The sequence below is a fragment of the Microtus oregoni genome, unplaced genomic scaffold (assembly GCF_018167655.1).
Source record: "Microtus oregoni isolate MIOR12 unplaced genomic scaffold, Mior012 000033F_ref0000390, whole genome shotgun sequence".
NCBI classification, from domain to species: Eukaryota; Metazoa; Chordata; class Mammalia; order Rodentia; family Cricetidae; genus Microtus; species Microtus oregoni.
Genome location: NW_024543092.1, coordinates 10,204,108 through 10,227,739, shown reverse-complemented (window position 1 = coordinate 10,227,739; position 23,632 = coordinate 10,204,108). Strand labels below are relative to the sequence as shown.

Sequence of the window (23,632 nt, the reverse complement as noted above, 5' to 3'; positions counted from 1 at the left end):
CTGGAAAAAGAAAACAAAACCAAGAAACAGACTGTAGTGTCATTTCATTTGTTTTAAAAATGCTGCAAGATCCCCGGCAGGCCTGCAGAGCAACTAGTCCCAGGCAGAGATGGCTGCTGGACCCCTGAGGGGTTGCAAGATCCCCAGTGGGCTGGTCCTTCCCAGTGCAGTTTCCCAGCAGCGAGCAGCTGAGCAGGAGGCAGGTAGAAGGGACATGGGCAGACACATCATACAGAATAGAATTGAATATTTATACTTAGAGGAAAGAGAGACAGTGTGGGGGAAGAAAGAGAAGAGAAGAAGAGGAGAGAGATGGAGAAGTGCCCGAGAGACACACACGCAGGCCAAGAGGGGACAGAGAAAATCTAAGATGGCGGGAGGAGGGAGGGGCCACCGGGAGTGGGCATGTCTTGCCTCTTAAAGAGATGAAAACTATAACAACTTGTATTTTAATGAATAAAGCTTGCCTGAGGATCAGAAAATTAAAACAAACTGGCCAGCCTTACAGACCAGACAGCAAAGACACACACCTTTAATCCCAGTAGCCACAGTGACACACATCTTTAATCCCAGTAGCCACACTAGTTTGCAACAGAAACCAGATGGTAGTGGTGCATGTTCTTAATCCCAGAACTAGAAAGGATTATAAAATGGGAGGAGACAGCTTTCAGTCTCAGTCTCATGCTGAGGTTTCCTGGAGGCAGGAACACCAGTTTTTGGACTGTGTAGATGGACCAACGGGACACTTCCCGCCACCCGGCTAGCTTTACCCAAAATAATTACATGGAAACTGTATTCTTTTAAACACTGCTTGGCCCATTAGCTCTAGCCTCTTACAGGCTAACTCTCACATCTTGATTAACCCATTTCTAATGAGTGTAGTACCACGATATGGTATCTTACCAGGAATATTCTTAACCTGCATCCATCTCGAAGAGGAGAGCTATGGCGACTGCCTGGAGAGGAGAGGCATGGTGTCTGGCTCACTGCCTTCTTCCTCCCAGAATTCTGTTCTGTCTACTCCACCTATCTGAGCTACTGTCTTATCAAAGGCCAAGCAGTTTCTTTATTAATTAACCAATGAAAGCAACAGATAGATAGTAGACCCACCCACATCAGGACTGAGATCAAGGTAAGAGCCAGTGGTTGGCTGCTTTGTTTTTCTGGTCTTCAGGTTGAACCCCAATATCTGTCTCTGAGTTTTTATTCATTGTACTACACCAAGACCAGTAAAACAGAATGACTTACAAGATAGTATAATACATCAGAGCTACCGCCTTGATCTTCAGTGGCCACAAAACAAAAATATCCATGATTCACTAAGTAGCTACCATGAGCCAAGCACTATGGTGATTCTGTTTCATGCACCATCTTACGTGGGTTTCACAAGAGTGTCCTGGGGTAGGCACTGTTGTGACACCCACTTTAGCAGGGAGGGAGGGCTAGTCTTTGAGACAGATGTTGAGAAAACACCTGCCCGTTTCACATGAACAGAGATTTTGATCACAAACTGACTCTAGAGGCCGTGCTGGAAATCACTATTAATCTTGCTGCCTGTGCAGCGATCATGTATACAGGTAGACAGCTGCAGATATGTGGCCATACATGTACACATGATAAGTCAATAAGTGAGACACAGTATTATTTACATACTTTTGAGACTATAACTAATGGCATTCTGATTGCATACACCCAGGGAAGGCGAGGCAAATAGGTGTGTAGCATTCATGTTGTCTCCTTTCTGCTGTCTCTTCCTGTATTATAAAAACAGCGAACCTAAAACTACCTTTTCCTGACTCCTTTGCCATCAAACTCCTGGGTAAGATTCAGATTCCATCAATCAATCAAATGTGGCCGAATTAGAGCAAGGCCAGGCATCCGGTACCCGAGCTGGCACGCCTGGTTGTGGAGACATGTGCATTTCCCACAGGAACACAGTCATGCCAGGCTGTGACCACAGCTTTGAGGGCACCAGTATCCTTCAAGGGTAGAGGCCTTTAATATCCGTTCATAGGCACAACGAGTCCAGACCAGCAGCAACAGCTGTGGCTTCTGGCTGTGGTGACTCCTTAATCACAGTGGTTTCCTAACCTTCTGGGTGGTTTCCTATAACTATGCAGAAGTGGTGGGAAGGGTAGACGGTAAAACAGCAGAAGACACCCTGAGTTGCTAGGAAATAATCCGTAGAAAAATGGAAAACAGTTACCAGAAAATAGAATGGTGCCCAAATATCTCTACTTTCATTAGAAAAGTGGGACTGAGTGGTGGTGGTGTATGCCTTTAATACCAGTGCTTCAGGGGCAGAGACGGGGGGATGTCTGTGAGGTGGAGGTCAGCCTGGTCTACAGAACAAGTTCCAGGACAGCCAAGGCTAAACAGAGAAACCCTGTCTCAAAAACATAACAAACAAACAAAAAACAAATAAACCAAACAAAGAAAGGAAGGAAGGGAAGGGGAGAAAAAGACAGAGCAATAGAGGGAGAGAGAGAGAGAGAAGAACAGGAAAAAAATTCAGAGCTCTGCTCCAAGAGATTGGTTCATTTGAGGTAGCCCCCTGTTCCCACTAAGATGGAACTCTTACCACAGACTGAAAAAAGCAGAGGCTTAGAAAGCCTGCACTTAATTTTCAATAACAGACATTCTAAAGACCTGGAAAATAGTGTGGACCCTAGAGAGTAGTAGCATTCAAAGAGGAGACAGATGCTAGGGAAATCCTCTGTCCTTGGTGCTGTGTGTTTAGTACTTCACTCTGTGAAAGCCAGATGCCATTACTAAATGGTTCCACTGCATCATTGGCTCAGCAGCCCAAGACCCTCTGTGACCAGCTCTCTTGGGAAACTGAAAGCAGGAATCACAGGACAGACCACACACAGGAATTGGTAACCTGAATATCGCTGGGCTATGGGAAAGAAGCTTAGAATCAGGACCAAGCAGCTCTCAGAAACTTGAATATCTGGTTGGAACCAGTTTCTACAGAGGGACTCCCCCCCCCCACACACACACACAGGTGCCAAGCCTTCCTCTAGACAGGGGGAAGAACCCTCCCATGGGCAGGATGAGTAATTACATCCAAAATTCTCCAGGAACAACCAGATGTGACCAGTCTCTAAGACTCTGCTGGTGCAGCACCACCCATGGACTGGACCAGTCTCCCAAAATAAACCCAGGGGAGAAGATGTCCATTGTAGAGGAATTCTCAGGTACTAGAGAAACTTCTAGAAGCCAGGCAAGGAATACCAAGAGACCTGAGACTGGATTCAATAAACAGGTCCACCAGCCCTCCTCCTCCTTCAAATCTGTTTCTTCTTCACTTAATATCCACTGTCAGTTTGGCAGGCCCTGCTCTGTTCTCATCCTACATCACTTTTTTTTTGAATTATGTGCATTGGTGTTTACCAGGGTGTTGGGTGCCCTAGAACTAGAATTACAGACCATCCTGAGCTGTCATGTAAGTACTGGGAACTGAACCCGGATCTTCTGAAAGAGCAATCCATGCTCTTAACCACTGAGCCATCTCTCCAGACCCTTTCCCTTCCCCCTTTATCACTTTTTGCTCTCCTTTCTTGCCCTTTGCTTTTTCATTTCCCTCTTTCAAAAAAGGATGAGGAGGAGGAGGAAGAAGAAGAGAGACACTGGCCTGGTTTTCCAGCTCTCTGTATTGAACTCTTCAGAGATGGGACATTGTAGGTAATCTGATTGTCTATCTTTATCCTTTTCGTCTTAGTCTATCTTTAGCCAAAATTCCCTCCTGTCTCCCCTCACCTGATAATAGTCGCTATCATTTTCCTTGTCACTCATAAACAGCAATTAATGTACTTTTACACACAGAACTGAATACTGGGGAAGCAAGTTTTCTTTTGCTTTCTGTTATTCAGTTGTCCCCAAAACTTGCTATGTAGTTCAGACTGGCCTCAAACTCACAGAGGCTTGTCTCTGCCTCCCATGTGCTAGGATTAAACGTGTTGACCTCCATACCTAAGAAGAAAGTGATAATTTAGGAGCTGTCTACTTCAGGTTGGCCTTTGGGTGCTGTGGAGTAACCCTTCTGTACACTGTGAATATGTATTACTCTCATTGGTTAATAAAGAAGCTGATTGGTCTATAGCAAGGCAGGCTAAAGCTAGGTGGAACAATCATACTGGGATCCTGGGATGAAGATGGGAGTCAGAGAAGAGCCACCAGTCAGTCACAGAAGAAACAGGATGTGTAGAAATGAGGTAACAAGCCATGAGCTACATGGCAGAGAATAAATAAAAAATATGTGTTAATTTAAGTGTAAGAGTTAGCTACTAACAAGCTTAACCTCCGAGTAGTTATTTGGGAACTGGAGGGTGGGAGAGAAAATCTCCATCTACATGTGGGCATGTCTGTGAAGGGTTGTCTTGATTGTTAATTGGTGTTGGAAAACCCACCCCCTCATGGGCAGCATCATCCCCTCGTCAGGGTCTGTAGATGTATGTCACCAGCTGTTTTAAGTTCCTGACACTTTGATTTCCCTATTATCATAACCTGCAATTAGAGCTGAATTAAACTCCCTTCTCCCTTAAGTTGCTTTTTGTCAGGATATTTTATCACAATAACCGAAATGAAGCCAGAACAAGAAGTGACCATTTTTGTTGTTCAGTATTTTCATAGTATACAAACCCTTGGATAGTGACTGTCATGCAGACAGCATTCTCTGGTCATGGCAGCAGGGAGTGGGGGTGGAAATGAGAGAGAGAATTCAAGTAGTGTGAGATAAGAATGTTCTGCAAGCCATAACTGAACGGAAGGCAAGAGTACTCCTTTGAGAAGAGGATTACAACACAAAGAAATATGAAATACCTTCACAATGATGAGAATGGGTGGCACTTTCCTGAAAAGCCATTTTAAAGCATTCACCATTGTGAGAGAGAAAAAATTTAAAAAAAATACTTCATAATATACAAAAACATAAAAGAAAGGAAGATAAAAAATCATCAACTGCTTAGTTAAATACAGGTCAAGTGAAACAGTTACTGCATGCCTGCTACTCAGGCAAAGTAACTGCATTCAAAAGTACATTGTTAGCTTTTAGTCTTACGTTCATACCTTCTCGGGTGAACAGGAATCCACTCTATGTAAAATTATCATCCAGCCCACACTGGGTGATAAGGAAAGAGAAGTAGATGTTGTTTGTCATTGTTATTTACATATTAGTTTGCCAGAAGGAAGGGACATCTTCATCGAAATGTTGTAGGAAGAAAAGATTTGAAGTAAGTTTATCTCTAGCAGAAATCTCTCCTGGCTTTCTTCCTCTGCTGTTGCTAGGTCACATGGCATCTGCCAGCTAGAGCTGAAAACTCCATTATGCCATTATGCCGTTTCTAAGCAGAAAAATGCTCCCATGGCGAGTAAACAGCCAGCCGTCCCATGAGGTGTCTCTGGTTAGAAAGGTTTTCTCTGCTCATTTGTGCTTTTAAAGGCACAATTCTCCTGACTCTGCATGTGTTCCTAACATACCGTTCTACGTATTAGTGTCAAAATCAGTGACTTCCCCCGAAAGGCAAAGTGTTACTATAATTCACATGGATTAGGCATATTAAGTATTCAAATCTATTTAAAATTATTCATTAAGCTTCTGCTAGATTCACAAAAATGTCTCATAACATCTGATCAGTTCAGCTGAGAGCAGTTTGGAAAGGGGCTGCTCTGCAGAAATGATGATTGTCTTTGTTTGCTTGTGTTTATGGAGCAAGAGATTGAACCCAGGGACCCGTGCGTGTTCCTCAAGTGCTCTCCACCACTGAGCCATAGCCTTAGCTCGATTGTTTTTAAAGTCTAAAACCAATATGTCTGTCCAATGTATGAAAGGGACTGGATGGTTTGTTTATCTACCATAATTACAATGTAGGATCACAGGAGCTGACTTCATGAAATCTGTAAACTACACAAAGGATAAGGAGTGCACAAGACCTTGGTGCAGTTATAGCATTCATTTTGTCTAAGAGCTAAAGCGTGTCCACCAAAAATACAGATTTCCTGCTGCATACCGAGAGACAGTACAACTTGGAAATAGGATTCTCTACAGAATTCATGAGTTGGTAGGTAACTTATAGCTGAAGGAATGTCATTCATCTGCTTTGGCTTCCGAATTGTCCATTTATTGTTTTTGTTTTTTGAGACAGGATCTCTCTATATAGCCCTGACTTTCCTGAAACTCATTATGTAGACCAGGCTGGCCTTGAACTAGATCTGCTTGCGTCTGCCTTTCCAGTGCTAGAATTAAAAGCGTGCACCACCATGCCCTGCTGCCATTTATCATGTTAAAATTATTTTATTTATTAATTTATTGGAACATGACAGGATCTCACTATGTAGCCCCGGCTGGTTTTGAACTCAGGATCTTTCTGTCTTAGCCACCCCTTCCAGGGCTGGGATTAAAGAACTGTGCTACCACACCTAGCTCCATGTTTCTAATGATGCTCCCTCAAATAAAATACCTTTAAAGTGTCGTCTGCATATTGTAATCTCAGTAAGTCCAAGTTTTATAAAACATAGGGCAACAAGAGATGAGTAGTAGCTGAATTAAAGAAAAAAAATCATCCACACCTACAAGTGCTAGCTATGAAAATGGGGGAAGGTGGTTAAATCTTTCTCTCCCTCTATGAGACTGTGACTGGCAGTGAAGAAGCGACTGGACTGGGACTGAAAAAGCATGGGATAAAACTGGACTCTCTGAACATGGCGGACAATGAGGGCTGATGAGAAGCCAAGGACAATGGCACGGGGTTTTGATCCTACTTCATGTTCTGGCTTTGTGGGAGCCTAGCCAGTTTGGATGTTCACCTTCCTGGACCTGGATGGAGGGGGGAGGACCTTGGACTTTCCACAGGGCAGGGAACCCTGGCTGCTCTTCGGACTGGAGAGGGAGAGGAGTGGGGGAAGGGGGAGGGAAATGGGAGGCTGGGAGGAGGCGGAATTTTTTTTTTCAATAAAAAAAGCAAAAAAAAAAAAAATCAATGAATAGAGATGTAACCGCACATCTTAGTCACTGTTCTGTTGCTGTGAAAAGACCCTGAACACAAAAACTCATAAAGGAAAGCGTTTAACTTGGACAGGCTTACAGTTCTTAGTCACTGTTCTGTTGCTGTGAAAAGACCCTGACCACAAAAACTCATAAAGGAAAGCGTTTAACTTGGACAGGCTTACAGTTTGGAGGTTTAGTCTGTTGTCATCATGGTAGGAAGCGTGGTGGCACATAGGCAGACATGGTCCTAGAGAAGGAACTGTGAGTTCTACGTCTGAATCTGTAGGCAACAGGAAGAGAATTCTACTGGGCATGGCTTGGGCTTCTTAAACCTCAAACCCCTTCCCTAGTGACATACTTCTTCCAAATCCTTTGGAATCGTGTCACTCCCTGGTGACCAAGCATTCAAATCTATGACCTAGCAACGGGCATTCTTATTCAAACCACCACACCACAACTTTCCGGATTGCAGCTCCAAGTTGTTGGTTTGTGTTTACGGAACCAAGGATTGAACTCAGGGACTTGTGGATGCTAAACAAGGCTCTGCCACTGAATTATAGCCTCAGTCCAACTATTTTTAAAGCCTAAAACCAGGTTCTCCAACAGCAAGAGTACAACGGAGTAGTCTTTCTACAATGGAAATAATTTATTAGTTGGTCAGGTCCTTTCTTGAATAAGAATCTGTATTAGTTCTCACAAATGGACATGCAAATTACAGTAGACCTGTGATTACAGTAAGCCTGTCCTGGTTAGATGTTTGTCAACTTGATGCAGATAGAGTTGTCTGAGAAGAGGAACTTCAGCTGAAAAAATTGAATCCATCAGATTGACCTGCAGACAATCTATAGGGAATTTTCTTGATTAGTAGCTGGTAAGAGGGCTATGGCAGTGCCAACTCTTGACAGGTAGTCCAGAGTGGTTTAAAAAAGCAGACCTAGCAAGTCACATGGAGCACGCTAGGAAGTAGGATTCTTCCATGGCTTCTGCTTTAGTTCCTGCCTCTAGGTCCTGCCTTGCGTTCCTGTCCTGACTTCCCTTCCTGATGGTCTGTAAACTGTAAAATGAATGAACCCTTTCCTCCCCAAGCAGTCATGGTGATTTATCACAGCAATGGGAATATGACTGGTATGCTGCCTAAATCAGTGTGTGTTTATTGTCTCATATGTCCTGCATTTTTTTCTGTTCCTGTAATAAAACACCTTGACAAAAAGAAAAAAAAACAAAAACAAACAAAAACTTAGGGAGTGTCTTAGTTAGGGTTCCTGTTGCTGTGATGAAACACCATGACCAAAAAAGCAAGTTGGGAAGGAAAGGGTTTATTAGGCTTACACTTTAGCATTGTTGTTCATCACTGAAGGAAGTCAGGACTGGAACTCAAACAGGGCAGGATCCTGGGGGCAGGAGCTGATGTGGAGGCCGTGGAGGGGAACTGTTTACTGGTTTGCTTCCCATGGCTTACTCAACCCACCTTCTTATAGAACTCAGGACCAGCAGCCCAGGGATGGTATCACCAACCGTGGGCTGGGTGTTTCCCCATTGATGACTAAATGAGAAAGTGCCTTACAGCTGATCTCACAGAGGCATTCCATCAACTGAGGCTCCTTCCTCTGATGACTCCAGCTTGTGTCAGGTTGACACACAAAATCAGTCAGTATAGGCAGGAAGGGTTTATTTTAGCCCCCAAACCAGATTATGGTCCATGATTTCATTATTTCAGGGATGTCAATGCAAGAACTTGATGCAGGTGGTCACATGAACAGGCAAGAGCAGAAATAGAATGCATGCATGCGTGTGGGTCTACTTGTACTCCCTTCTCTATACTTACAGAGTTCAGGACCCAAGCCCAGGGCTGAACTTTCCATGTCAATTAACCCAAGCAAGAAAATCTCCCACAGATAAGAGCAAAAGTCAATTGCATCTAGACACTCCCTCACTGAGACTCTTCCCAGGTGAGTCTATTGTCTATTTAACAATCACATCACAGTTTTGTAAGTCAGATATCTGTTGGCTCAGATAATGATGCCAATGTAGGTCTCACAAGGGCAAAATCAACAGCAGTTGGGCTGTTGCTTGGACACACGGGAAAGTATGTGTGTCTCTCCCACGCATCCGGGTTATCAGGAAGATCCTGGTCCTGGGACTTTCAGAAATGAGGTCCCTGCCATCCCGCTGGCTGGAATCTGGGTACCTTTAACTTCTCCGGGTTTCTCTCCTGTCCCCATACCACAGAAGCAGCCACAGAACAAGAACTCCTTCTTGCGTCTACAACCACTCTAACTTCTGCCTCAGCCTTCCTACCCCCAACCAGAGAAACTTCTCTGATTTTTAATAGAGCAGTATGGGCCTGCTCAGATAATCTGGGAAATCTTTCTATTTTGTGATTAACTGCCTTATTCTATAATGATAACTGTGAAGTGCCTCTTGAAAAGTATCTAGGTTTAGTTAAATAACTAACGGACAGGCACTTGAGAGAGCAGCTTTAGAATTTACCTGCTAAAATGAATTTAAAATTTTTTTGATGTTGGCTATGGTGGCTGTGGTGGTTTGAGAGAAAAGGCCCCCCAAAGAGAGTAGCAACATTAAGAGGTGTTGCTTTATTGATGTAGGTGTGGCCTTGTTGGAGGAAGTGTGTCACTGTGGAGGTCTCATAAATGCTCAAGTCATGCCCAGTGTTCGGACCACTGCTTATTGCCTGCAGATGTAAGACTCTCAGCTACTTCTGCAGCACCATGTCTGCCTGTCCCATAATGATAATGGACTAAAACCTCTAAAGGCATAAGCCACCCAATTAAACGTTTCACTTTATAAGAGTTGCTGTGGCCATGGTGTCTCTTCACGGCGATAGGAACCCTAACTAACACAAGGGCGCACTCCTGTAATCCCAGAACTTGTAAAGCCAAGGCTGGTGTTTGTGTTTTGTCTCAAGAGGACAAATGCAATTTAAAAAATACATCTTGTATGATATATACACAAATATATATTGAATATATATTGAATACCTAAACATTGAATGCCTAAAATAAATTTGCCCCAAATAGATCTAAGTTGAAAATAAAGATCTGTAGAAAGTACTCTAATATGAAACAAGAGGTGTGTCAAGAGCCGAGAAAATATTCAGAGTTTTAATTGTGCAGCAAAATGGGAGAGAGGAGGATGACTCTAAACAACAGAAAATAAGATGACAGTTAGCTAAGTTATAGAATTCAAAACGCTTCAGGAAACTGGGTCTGGAGACAGCACACAAAAAGTATGAAAATATGCTTTATACTTTTTTACTAAACGTAAAACAAAATAATAATAAATGTGAACCAACATTGGTAGGGGTCATAGGTCAGTCACAGCCATCATGAGAGGAAAACAGAATATAACATTTCAAGAAGAAGAAAATTCAGCATAAAAACAGCCCAGAGATATGGAGATAAACCCCAAATGCACAATAAGGAGACAATATGGTGTCGGGGATGAGTATTTTAGTGATTACAATAGATGTAAATTATGAAATTCATCAATTAAATAACTTAAACTCTTAGGATAAACCTTTAAAACACTAATCTAGCAAAACATAGTTTTTAAGCCACTCTTAACATGAAAACAAATAGGTTCATAATTAAGGAGGTACTTAGTATGTGATGGTTCATCTTTGCAGCAAGCTGGAGAATCCTCTAAAAGACTGCCTCTCTAGGCAAGTCTTCTCCGGAATAGATTAGGTGAGAAGATCCACCCTAAGTGTCTGAAGCACCATCTCCTGGGCTGTTGTTCCAGACTGGATAAAAAGAAGAGAGTCAAACACTGGTGTTCATCTCTCTCTCCACTTCCTGGCTGTGTGTGTGATGTCAGCAGCCACCCCTGATTCTTGCCCCATGACTACCCAGGCTGGTGGACGTACTCTTGATGTGGGAGGAAAAATCAACCCCACCTCCATAAACTGCTTTTGTCTGGTAGTTTGTGACAACAACTAGAAGGGTAATTAGTGTGTGGTATATCAACCAGGACAAGCTGTTTTATTGCAGATATAAATACTAAATAATGGCTACTGTATGCTTATAAACAGTTACAATGAGAAATTTGTAATATGTTTTTACATAGGGTTGCCTCCCACATACATACAAAACTTTGGGAAAAAGTTTAATAAAGGGTTACATCTGTTGCTTACAAATAAAATGGAAAAATGTCTTTTTATATATTAACAGTTTTGAAAACTTATTTTTAAGAATGTGATACCCTGGTTATGGGGTATCCTCTGCCACCGATGTAATAAGTCAGTCAAGTCAAATGAATAAATCCAGGTTTAATCTGAGCAGAGCAAAGCGTCTCCAGGGTGTCTCTCCAGAAGGCAGGGAGAGGACTTAGGAGAACGCTGCAGGTGCCTTGCCACCTCTTAAGTAGCTTGGAAAGCATGGTTTTGAGCAGCCCCTGGGAGAGACTGGCATTTGGTGGGCTTTCTGAGGGGAGGGGCATCTCCTTGGAGGGCTTCCTGAGTGGGTAGGGTCTGGGCAGAGAGAGAGGTGTAGCTTCCACCTAATCATCCCAGACTCCCTGGGTATATGGCGCCAGCAGGGCTTCCACCTGAACGGGTGTGCTTACCCATGTTCTGTGCCACACATGGGTTGACAAAGGGACTCTATACATTAAGACAAAGGACAGAATCTCCCACACTGCATAGAAATCAATTAGAAATGGACCAAAGACCTTATGATAACACCTGAAAATTAGAAATTGCCAAAGGAAAAACTTAAGCAGAACAAGATACAGGTATAGACAAGAAGCTAATGAGAAAGGTCTCATATACCACAAGACATAAGGACTGTCCCGTCCCCTAAGGTGTACCACGTACAGTTTCCCCCAACAAAGGACACAACCAGAAGCATATAGAGAAAGCCACAGAACAGGGGTTCTTGACAGCTACTGTAGTGGGAGCTGTGGGGCTGCATTCTGCCACCCAACTCCCGCCACCGGCTAGCTTATGCCCCGAAATAACAACACACAAACTGTATTCATTTAAACACTGCTTGGCCCATTTCTATCTAGCCTCTTCTAGGCTAATTCTCACATATTAATTTAGCCCATTTCTAATCATCTGTGTTGCACCCCAAGGTGCGCTTACCAGGGAGATTCTAGCCTCCGTCCATCCTGGGTCGGAGCTGCATTGCGTGTGTCTGCCTAGGACAGGAGAGGATGGCATCTCTGAGCTCACTTCCTCTTCCTCCCAGCATTCTGTTCTGTTTACGCCACTCACCTATGTCCTAAGCTATGAGCCCAAGCAGTTTGTTTATTACTTAGCCAATGAAATCAACAGATTGATATATGACACTCACACATCAAGCTACACCACAGACAAGGGGTTGAAGTCTGAATGTGTACAAGTTACAGAAACCACACACACACACATACACACACACACACACACACACACACACACACACCTAATCAATAAATGGAACAATGGACTGAACAGACAGCTCTAAAAAGAAAAAAACACAATAGAGCAATAAACATCTGAAAAGGCATTCAGCATCTTCAGCCTTCAGGGAAATGCAAATTTATTACTTGACAGTACCGCCCACTCTGATCAAATCAGTTGTCATTGAGAAAATGAACAATAACAATAACAAGCCCCAGCAGGCTGTGAGGAAGAAGGAACCCTATTCGGGGCTGTTGGATGATAACTGACTTGGCCACTATGGAAATCAGTATGTGTGGTTCTCAAGCAACTAAAACTATGGCCCAGATACACCACTCCTGAGCATATATACACATTCTCTAAGTCCTGCACAGATGTATGCACACCATGTTTACTGCTGTAGTATTCACGATAGCTAAGATACAGAACCAATCAGTTCACAACTGTGGTCACCACTGTCATCCTCCAAAGGTTGACACATGTGTCCTGTGTCAGCCACTACACTGGAAACAGAAGAAATATAAGGAGTAGAGGGCTTAGTGGCCTCTGGATTTTGGGGAGATCTTAGCCTGAGATGAGGACTAAAAAGGACCCCGAGACCTACTGTGTGCCTATCCACTGAACCATATTTCCGCATTAGTTGAAAAAAGCAGACTAGACTCCCCACCCTCCCTAACCTCTCAGAGTGCCCACATCCTCTCCCCACAGTCGCTACAAAGCAGGATCACCAGCCACCAACTTCAAATCCCCAATCCTCAGGCTCTGGGAGAGTGAGGAGGCCTGAACTGTGAGCCCTGGGCCCTGCTCTACTCAGGGACCCAGAGTAGCCTCCACTCTGAATGCCTTAGATCCAAGCCCAGAGAGTTCTGCATGGATCTTGATTCAGGAGCACAATTTGGAGGCTGGGATGGAAACTCATGGCCCCACATCTCAAGTGTGAGGTGATCAGGACTAAAGCAGCTTGGTAGTCTGTCTGTGGGGAAGACATTCCTATCCATAAGACTGTGGCATGGCCTTGGGTTCATCCCTGAGCGGGGACAGCTCTGGAGGACACAGCATAGAGAGAAAGAGAAAAAAAACCCTAAAAGTCTCTGGAAGGAGGATGAATGTGTTTGGGGCTTCTCTCCAGTTGAGTTGGGAACCCAGCACAATCACAACTTCCTGTGAAGGTTGCTGACATAGGGACAATAGTTCCTTCATACAGAAATGCTTTCAAATTAAAATGTTAAGCTGGCAGTGAGCCAAGCTGAGAGCCCAAGCTCAAGGGACCTTCCAGTGCGGCCTGATTCATTTCGCAGTATTTCTACTCAGTTTACATTTTTAGAAAAGCTCTTGCCCTGCCCTTCCTTGATCTAAGCTTTTACTCACCAGCTTGGTTTCCATCAGTGAACCCACAAAACATATATTGAACACATTTGAAAAGAAAAGTCCCTTAGTCACCTGTGAAGTGTATATTTGGCAACACTTGCACCCACTAGTGGCTTCGTTTTTCAGAAGACCTCACCCATATCCTCAGATATGACTTTGCTCCCAGGAGCCTCTTTCTTCTGACTGTCGTGTTCTGAATCTTTTTTAATTAACTCTGGTTCTGCTCCAAACTCACTCATCCTGCAATTCTTTTCTGTGGTGAAGTCAAGACTCTGGCTTCACCTCAGCAGAGCTCTCTGGGGGCCTCCTGAGGGTGGTGGCAACAGTAGGAAGCAGTATTTCCACCCAGGGAGGACTTGGCAGTCTGAGCCTGAGGCTGGCGAAACAGGGAGGTCCCTGGGAGAACAAGAACAGGGATGCATTAGATAAGACCTGGAATGAGAGCCTGAGAGCAGGGTGGACCTGGGCACTCCTGTCTTTCCTCTGGCTGCCAGACTCACACCAGCCTCCAGATGGTCACGGACTCAGCCCCAGAGATGATTTTAATGAGTGTGGGCTACAGGCATGGCTTTCAGAAATTTAAACAGTTAAAATGCATGTAGCATTTTAAAAACTTTCCCTGCTCAATCCTCACATATCAAAAGGTGAAACTTTCTCATTGGAACGAATGGGGTTAAGGAGATTATGTAAGTGACCTTCTGGGTTTCATTTATGCAAGTGACTGACTAACTAATTATTCTCACCTTCCTGTGACATCGCAGACACAAATTTATACTAATTAGAGCTGCAACACTCTCCTGTCCATGGTGACTTGGTAGGATTGCAAATTCTTGAATGGTGATGAGAAAAACCATACAACAAGGCCGCCCACGAAACCTGAGACTTCTCAGACTCTGTCTGTAGGTGTGATTGTTTCACTCCCATTCAACACCACACTGGCCTCAAACACTCACTTGAGGTTGTTTAACCGGCATTGAACTGTTAGCTGGGTGGATGCATGAATAGCTGGAGGGACACTATGGTTGTAAAAATTCACTGAAGTGGAAATCTTAAGAAGACACTCTAGGCTGGGGTGCCGACAGCTTAGTTATTGAAGTGTTTGCCTTGTAAGCATAAGGACCTGAGCTTGGTTCTAGAACTCACCTTCCAAAAATTAAATTAAATTATAAGTCACCAGGTAGGTGCTGTGCACTTGGAAGTGAGTGCTGGAGAAGGAGATAGGCGGATCCCTGGGACCTGAAGAATGGTGTGCAAGGAAACCTCTGCACTCCACACACACTTCCTGGAAGTCTTAGACTTCGGAGTTACCGGAAGTGCAGAGCGGTGCTTACAGTAGGGTAACTGTACCCGTGTCGATTTCAGAGAGGCCAGAATCTGGGAGGAGACCTAGGCACTTTTAAAAATAGAAATAAACAAGTAGGACTTGTCTTTCTTCTGGGGGTAAAGAATGTACAGGTTGGAGGAGGAGCTTCGGAAGTTGTCTTGGTAACCAAGGAGGAAACAAAATCTCTGCACTCCTCAGACTGGGCGGGGAGCCATTCTGTCCAGTCATCACCTACGTGTACTCACCTGATTCTCAGGCTATAAATGACCACAGCCACAGCACTAGCTTTTAGTCTTCCACTTTCGCTGGTGACGATTTTGGAGCAGGTGCCGGTAAGTTCTGGGAAGGGACTTCTCGGGGCCTGGGAGGACCTGGGGACACAGGAGACCTGTGCCAGTCAGCTCATAGTCAAGACCTCTGTTCACTGATGGTATTGGATAGAAAAGAATCACTAAGTTCCACAAAGAAGCAAGCAGAGCCCCAGGGACCCTGGAGTGCCCCCCCCCCCCACAGGAGTTCGAGGAAAAGGTGGGGCTAGGCACTGATATAGCAGGCATGACAAAGAGGAACTCACTGCCCTGGTTTGTGGAGAAATCTGCAGGCATCTGTACAAATTACTTACGCTTCCTCTCCTCTCTCTCCAAAGCTCAAACCATGACTGCTGTCAGCCTGGAATGGAATAAAGATCCATGGCCTGGACTGCAGTAAACAATCTCAGTCATTATGCTCTGATTTTGTGTCTCCTCTTCTGGCTGAGCTGTCAAGGCACACCTCTCCCCTCGGGTGAGTTCCTGGTATTTGACTGGGGGACGGGGCACTGGGAGTTAGGGTGGCGGCAAGGAATGCAGTCTTCCCTGTGGAACTCCTCCTGGCCCTCTTCAGTCAGTCTAAGATATGTGGAGGAGCCCACGAGTAACAGAAATCAATTACTGCAGAGTGGGACACAGGGGCTAGAGGAAATGGGACGTCAAGAAGGCAGATAGAAATCTCTAAACAGAGAGCTGTGACTGGCTGTGACAGGCACACCTTGTGATGGCTCTAGGAAGTTAGCAAGGACAGACTCCTGCACCCAGGCGCTGGGTACTCTATGAACTATCTTCTCCATTCCTTACAATCCCTCAGGCACTCCCTCGGCTCTTTGCCCTTGAACATTAACAACAGATCAGGACACCTAAGGTCTCACCGTCCATACCCACACACTGCCCCTTTGTTTGTCTGTTTGTTCAGAAGCCGATTCCACTTTCTAATCCTAAGCAAGGATGACCTGGAAATCAGTGAGTGAACCTGCCTGCCAGTCTGAGCAGGTTCAGCATGTAAAGAATGTTCCACCACACCCAGTAAAACTCACTAACCGGGGATCCCAGCTTTCTCATGCATGGCAGCATCCGGTTTCCTGGCTGATCATGTATCTTCGTGCAATCTGACTGGATGTCTATCTGTTTTCCTCTAGGATTTCTTTGTTCTGTCAGTCATGACCACCCTACTTGGTGTCACCACACTAATCATGTGGACCATGGTCCCTCCATGCTGTTCGCTGCTGCTCACCCCAGCTAGGTCTACTGTGCTAAGATTTTTCTGCTCTGTGTTTACTAGCATCCCTTCTCAGTAACACCAGCTCCTAGTAGTAAGCACTTGCCATGAATGAACTTCTGCAAAGGCTGGAGCCCTTCTCCCTGGGTAATCTTCCCATGTTTGGTGAAAAAGGATGGGGTTTTTCTGTCTTGAGCACCTGCTCCCTGTTCCAGTAGCTGATTCCAAATTACCACACAGAGACTTAGTATTATTTATAAATGCTTGGCTGATAGCTCAGTCTTATTACTAGCTAGCTCTTACATTTAAATTAACCCATTTCTATTAATCTACATTTTGCCACATGGCTTGTGGCTTTATCTGTCCTCTAGTAGACTTGTTCCCCAAGAGGCTAGCTCGCATCTCCCTGACTCCACCCTTCTTTCCCCTAGCAGCCTCAGTCTGATCACCCTGCCTATTCTTTTTACCTATCAGCTTTTGTAGGAAGAGGATAAAAGTAGCTTCCTCCCTGCCTGCCTTCCTTCAGCTTTATTATTATTATTTTTCTCTCATATATCCCAAAAGTAGTTTTTCTCCCTCCCCTCCTGCAGTTTCTCCTCCTCATATTCCCTCTCCCCCAGATTCACACTCCCTCTGACTCTCCTTAGAGAAGGCTTTCCAGGGTCATCAGTCCAACATGGCATAACAAGCACATTAAGCCCAGGTACATATCATGACATCAAGGCTGGACAAAGCAACCCAGCAGGAGAAAAAAGGTGCCACAAGCAGAGAAAAGTGTCAGATACATCCCCACTCCTACTGTTAGGAATATCACAAGAACACCAAGCTATGCAGCCATAACATACATGCAGAAGAACTAGGTCAGACTCCTACAGGCTCCCTGATGTCTATGAGCCTCCAAGATTCCAAGACTAAAGATGTTAAAATTGATGGACATCTAAGATGGAGGCTTCTCCCCCCGCCCCCCCCCCGACCCTAATCAGACCTTCCTGAAGGAGTCTAGAGATCACAGATAATGATTCTTTGCTCCTTCTTGTTTGGGCCTCATCTATGTGTTTTTCTCACAGATAAGCGCAGTCTTTGCTTCAAATTCACTGTTGAGGCTTCCTCTGAACTCGGAAAGTCATGGCTTAAGGTATACTGCTCATTGGATGAAAAGCTTTTATTTGAGTACAATAATGCCAACAAAGCTGAACTTGTGGGTAGCATTGGAGAAGGAAATTCCACCAAAGTATGGGAAGATGTGACTCAAACGGTTAAAGAAATGGGGCAAGAGTTCAGGAAGAGGCTATTACACATCAGACCAAAGACAAATAATACCAAGGGTAAGTATGGAACGGGGCGCGGAGGTCAAGATAGTCAGCTTGAGTGACGAAGGGAAGAGCACAGGTGGGAAGGGCACTTGAGGTCTATCGTGTAAGAGCTAAGTGTCAGCCCAGCATGGAAGCACCTGCAGCTGTGAGTAGTGGAGGGCACACAGGACAAGAAACTGTCCCAGTCCCTAGGCCTACAAAAGAAGGGTTAGCATTTAGGGAGGTGATGGCTCTATCAAGAGTGCAAGATACTAACCGTGTGTGTTTTCAGATCATCCTGAGTTGCAAGTCAACATGTGCTGTCAACGTGAACTTGAACAGAACACTGGTGCCTCCTTGCTGTTCAACCTTAATAAACAAAATTTAGTCTTATTTGATCCAAACAGCATGACTTGGACAGAGCTTCATCCTGAAGCAAGAGGTGTTAAAACCATATTGGAAAATGACAAGGAACTAGAGAAAGATCTCAAGAAGTTTTCCATGGGAGACTGTAGTCACTGGCTCAATGAATTCTTAAAGCACTGGACAGAAATTTCAAGTACGTAGTTAACTGGATTACCTCAAGGGTAGCCTCAGCAGGCTGGGGGGAAGGTGTGGAAACTGTCTTTAAAGGTTTAATGGTTTCTCTGAATGTTAGCATGTATGGATAATGGTAAATTTGATAAACTAGTTGATTTCTTTATGCTCTTCCTGTCGGAAGAGCCTCTAAGGAGCATATGGATTTCTCACCATTCTCTTTCCTTATCTCACCTCTTTATATTTCTGGTTCTTCATTAACCAATGAACCAGAAACCAAATGGTCTCCTATTAACTCCCCAAGTCTATATGCAATTTGTAATATTTCATGGCTTTCTTCTATAGCAGCCTTTTGGCCAGCTCTGGTGACACATCTTAAGGAGGCTGTATAACACTCACCAGAAACAATTAAATGCCACTAACTGTGCCAATGTTCTAAACCTAGTAAATATGTCACATTTAAGATAATGGATGGTCATTTGCCTCCCTTTACAGCAAAATAAGCTCCTTGTGGGTAAGGTATATACAACTCCATTTCATGTAAAATAATTGTCACATATGAACCCCATGGGCTTCTGGAGGGTAGTAGATGCTAATAAAGGCTTATTTTTATGTTCATCCAAAATACTTTCAGGACAAACGGTAAAGACTTTAGATGCCGTACAGATGTCACCAAAATCTTGGAATATGAATGCGATCATCACTGTAGTCTTCACAATCGTAATCCTTATTCTTATCGGTGTCTTCATTGGTGTCGTCATTTTCTGGAATCACATAGGTAAGGAACAGACTGGTATGCAGCTGGGGAGGGCTGTGCATGCTATGGGGTTTGTCTGGAGTTTTGGGAAAGGAGTCCTCGTGGCTTCCCTCAAGCACATCTCTCCACTACAATGAGTCCTCTTCTTCTCAGTTGGGCTGGGAATGACGGTTGAGACAGATGGGGCCAGCATAGGGGGCAGAACTCTGCAGTCAGAGGAGGGATGTAGCAGGAGAGGCCTCCTCAGGTTGGACAAGGTCCAAGATATAGATAACTTCACTAGAGTGTTATTTCCTCATGACCCAACCAAGTTCCCGCTTTGATTAAAAGCTGTTTGCTCTCTAAGGGTGACACGCTGCAGGGCAGCAAGGCTTAATGCTATAGGAGATGTCTGCCGCCTTCTGTTTCTTCACTAGAGCATGAGAAACAGCGTTACTAGACTCACTGTAAAAACATGATACATAAAAAGCAGCAGTCCCTGCTGGCCTGGAACTTACTGTGTAGGCTCACAGAACTCTGCCTGTGTTTGCCTCTGAGTGCTGTAGTTAAATGTGTGAGCCACCATGCCCAGATAGACTAACCTTGATAGCAAAGATCTAACTTTATGACAGTCTAGTTGCCAGTCAGTTCAACATACGATCTTCTGCTCGGACACCAGGCATGTCAAAAAAAAAAAATTAAGCAAGCTTCCAAATGCCTCAAGTATATGAGCTCTTAACATGACCCTTGCTTGGACCCTTACTATGTACTAATATCAAAAGCATTCGCAAAGATATTTCTCACAATCATTAGAACTCCCCATTTTACTCTGTCTGTCTCATGTCCCTCCATGTTCGATGTAACTGAGTGGTTTTTTACGTTTTCTAAGAGGACTGTAAGTTGGGAATGTATTTCCTGAGATTTAGTCTACACGAACACCCTTTTTTGTATGTAGTTGATACTGATGTGCAGAAACCACAAGCCAATTATGCTAACTCACTAAAAACTACAATTTAAACAACAGATTGAAGTGACATGTGAATTAGCCTGCACACGAGCGTGCGCTGGCTCCTGCATAGCAGAAAGTGAAGTGTGATATATCTACAGACAGAAGTAAAGTACTGCCCTAAGATCAGAATCACAGCCTCAAGAGCCTACACAGTTTCCAAATACCACTCAGTTTTCATATAAGAAAATATTCATCACCTGCAGAGTCATTGACCCAGTCATTGTTGGGGTCCTTATCACTATGAAAAAAATTAAATACTGCAGAAGGTGAGAGGCAGACCTGGTAAGGCCCATCATATCTTAGACTCAAGAAGCGACCCACATAGAAGGCATGAAATCCTTTCCCAGTATATGTCCTGGGGATTGCAGTTGCTTGTGGAGGCCCCAAAAATGTGAGCCTATTTCCACTTTGACCAAAGGTCAGAAAGTTGGAACTTACCCCTATTCCTTCAAGGTGATTGTGATTCTACCTCAAACAAACGTCCCACCTAGATTTGGATCAGAGAGTTTAGCTCAATCTCAAGGTTATTGAGTTGAGTTCAATCTCAAGGTTATTATCAAATGGTGTGGCTAATATCTAGCCCTTGTATTTCAAGAATAGAGAAATACATATATTTCTATTTTAAACAAAAGTCTAAGGATCCAACTAAGTTCCAGTTCCCTTAAGGAAATAATATTGGATTCTACTCAGGGAGTGGTGTGCCTACAGAATATTTTCGTCTAGGGTGTGTGACTTGTTTTGTTCTAGCAACAAAACAACATGTTTAACTATGGATGTAGCCTGCAACCTTCAACTGGTCTGTTCATTTCCTTGTATCATGTTAATGCAGTTCTTTGTCGTATTTCTGATGTTTGGGGTCAGGGATATTTTAAGCGATTGGAAATTAGACGTGGGCTATTTCAGTATTCACTAAAACTCCCTCCAGATACTTTTCTATGTTTTTCTGTTTTGTTATTTTCACAGGTGGCTTTGTATTCGTTACTAATATTTCTAAATCCCCACATCCCTTCCCTGCTAAGAGGTGTTTTTGTGGAGGCTGGTCCCCAACAATTGTTCTAGAAAACTTCTTGTGTTTTGAATGTATTCACATCACAGTATAAGAACAAGATTTGCGGAGTCAGTTCTTCCATCTTTACTTGTTGTTCCAGAGATTCAGCTCAGGTTACCATGTTTGTACCATCAGCTCTTTAGCCACAAAGCCATCTCAATGATCCTAGGACAAGGAGTGGCCACAAGTTGAAGTGTGCTATGGCCCAGTAGAGTGACAACAGGGACAGTACGCCACAGTTCTGTCCAGTAGGAAGACAGACGTGCAAGAAGTGCGTAATAAAGACATTTATCGACTCAGTTTACCTATTTTGCTTTCAGCATTTCAAGTTCGGTTTTCTTTACCTAAGAACATGGACATGTGAGTAGCAGAAGTGAGGCCTGAGAGGAGGACACATAAAACTTTTCAGAATGTAAACTACTTGGAACTTGGCATTTATGTCTCATGATAGTCATTTAAAGACTTAAAAGACTCTGTTCCTTGCTCATTGAAAATATCATTTTAGCCAAATGTTATTAGTGCAATTTGTTTTAAATTTCTAGTATAATGTCTGATGGATATAGGGGTATAGCTAGAATCTCAGCACTCAGGAAGTAGAGACAGGAGGAATAGTAATAAAAGGCCATTTTTGATTATATAACAAGTTTGAAGCCAGTACAAGCTACAGAAGGAAAGCTAATCTCAAAGTAAGAAAGAAGAAAATGAGGAACTATTATTATCATTTGTTATAACCACCACCATCATTATTATTGCATGGATATATATCCAGATAAAAAGCTTATTGTAGAAGAGCACCAACTATTAAGCCTGTGTCATACTCTGTGCACTAGTAGATAAAGGTTTATGATAGTGTTTAAGAAAAAAACAGAATAGACAAAGGTTATTTAAGAGGTGACACAGTAGTACATACCTCTGCTTCCAGCACTCAGGAGGCTGAGACAAAAGGATCACCAAGTTCAAGGCAAGCCTAGACTACAAGGTGAGATCCTGTCCAACAAAGCAAATAGCCAATCAATCAAAAAAAAAAGGCATCTAATTTGATCAATGTTGTTTGCTAGACTTCAGTGCACATGAATCTACGATGCTATTATTTGTGATTTTGGAATTGAAATGAGCTATTTACAAAAGCAAAGCTCATCCTCAGCACCATCACGGTTAGATTTTGCCATATGCAGTCTAGAGCAAGCACAGAGAAGTATGGTGAAGATGGGTAAAGCTCTGATTTTCATTTATTATTTCAAAGTATTTCCAATAAACATGCTTAGTGTGAAAGATTTACATTTAATATCAATTAATACAAAGGTCTATGTTTTATTTTGCTTTTTTCGTTTTTGAGTAGGTGTAATTATTTTAAGATCATTTTTTTTTTTATTTGCTCCTCTATGATTATGCCGCCAAGTCTCCTACATTCGTAGAACTCTCAGGGGTCAGCACACCCCAAGTGCAGTGGGTGAGCCTCACCCTGAGGAAACCATCTGCATGAACGTGATGTGTCCTATGGAAGGTAAGTATTGAAGATAACATTTTTATGAACTGTGAACTTGGGGTATGGTTGCACATACTTGTCAGAACAGGCCTTGAGAAGCTAAGGTAAGCAAGAGTCTGTGGTACACAGGAAGTTCCAAGCAAGCTCGGGCCACAAATAAAACCTAGTCTCAAAAGAACCACAAAAGCACATTAAAAGTAAAGTAAAAGGCCTGGAGAACCAAAAATATAGATATCTGCCTGACCTCCTACTTGTTTTGGTTTTATTCAGTCTCTTTTTAAAAATATTTCAAAATGTCATTTTCATTTGAAAGACAAAATGGCAGAAAGGTTTGAAATAAATACATCCAAATGAAAAAGAAAAAAATCCCCTGGGAAGCTGAGCTGCACAGTCTGTGAAGCGGGGAGAAGAGTCCTCCTGAGATGGAGTAGAGTAGGATGCAGATGTGCAGGAGCCCACTGTAATTAATATCCTCTTTTTGTCACTAGGTGATTCTCCATGCTGCTCCTCAGCTTCTTCTGTAATCTGATCTGCAGTCATTGTCAACAGCTGCCTCTGGTACATCTCTGGAATAGTCCCTATCTCTCTACATCACAGCCAGAAAACAAAACCTTCTGATGGTGTTGTTAATCTGCCATTTCACTTCTGAATAAACATGGTGTGAAATATTAAAGTTGACTGTCTCCATGACTCCTCTATCACCTCATTAAGATGGAACAGGTCATTGTCACCAGCAACTCCATCTTCCTTTGTTACTGTTTCATTTCTCATTCTTAGACTATGACCTTGGGGAGATCAGGCTGTACCCTGCTCTAGGATACTCCTTATTGTGTAAAATGATGGCTTTCAGACTGGGTCTTGCTCAAGGTGGCTTCATTAATAAGCAACAAGTTGATGCCTGGGCATCTCCAGT

The 23,632-nt window shown here is 43.5% G+C and overlaps 1 protein-coding gene and 1 pseudogene across 1 annotated transcript in view; one reads left to right on the top strand and one right to left on the bottom strand.

Moving 5' to 3' along the window:
• Window positions 1–23,338, top strand: part of LOC121466322 (retinoic acid early transcript 1E-like) — a 36,290-nt gene extending 12,952 nt beyond the window's left edge. The window contains exons 2-6 of the mRNA XM_041679984.1: window positions 17,679–17,936; window positions 18,196–18,462; window positions 19,075–19,218; window positions 22,633–22,737; window positions 23,208–23,338. Coding sequence (XP_041535918.1) covers window positions 17,679–17,936; window positions 18,196–18,462; window positions 19,075–19,218; window positions 22,633–22,737; window positions 23,208–23,248 — 815 coding nt within the window. The 3' untranslated portion in view covers window positions 23,249–23,338. The remainder of the gene's footprint in view (window positions 1–17,678; window positions 17,937–18,195; window positions 18,463–19,074; window positions 19,219–22,632; window positions 22,738–23,207) is intronic.
• Window positions 22,618–22,745, bottom strand: LOC121466660 (annotated as a pseudogene).
• Window positions 23,339–23,632: the final 294 nt, after the last annotated feature.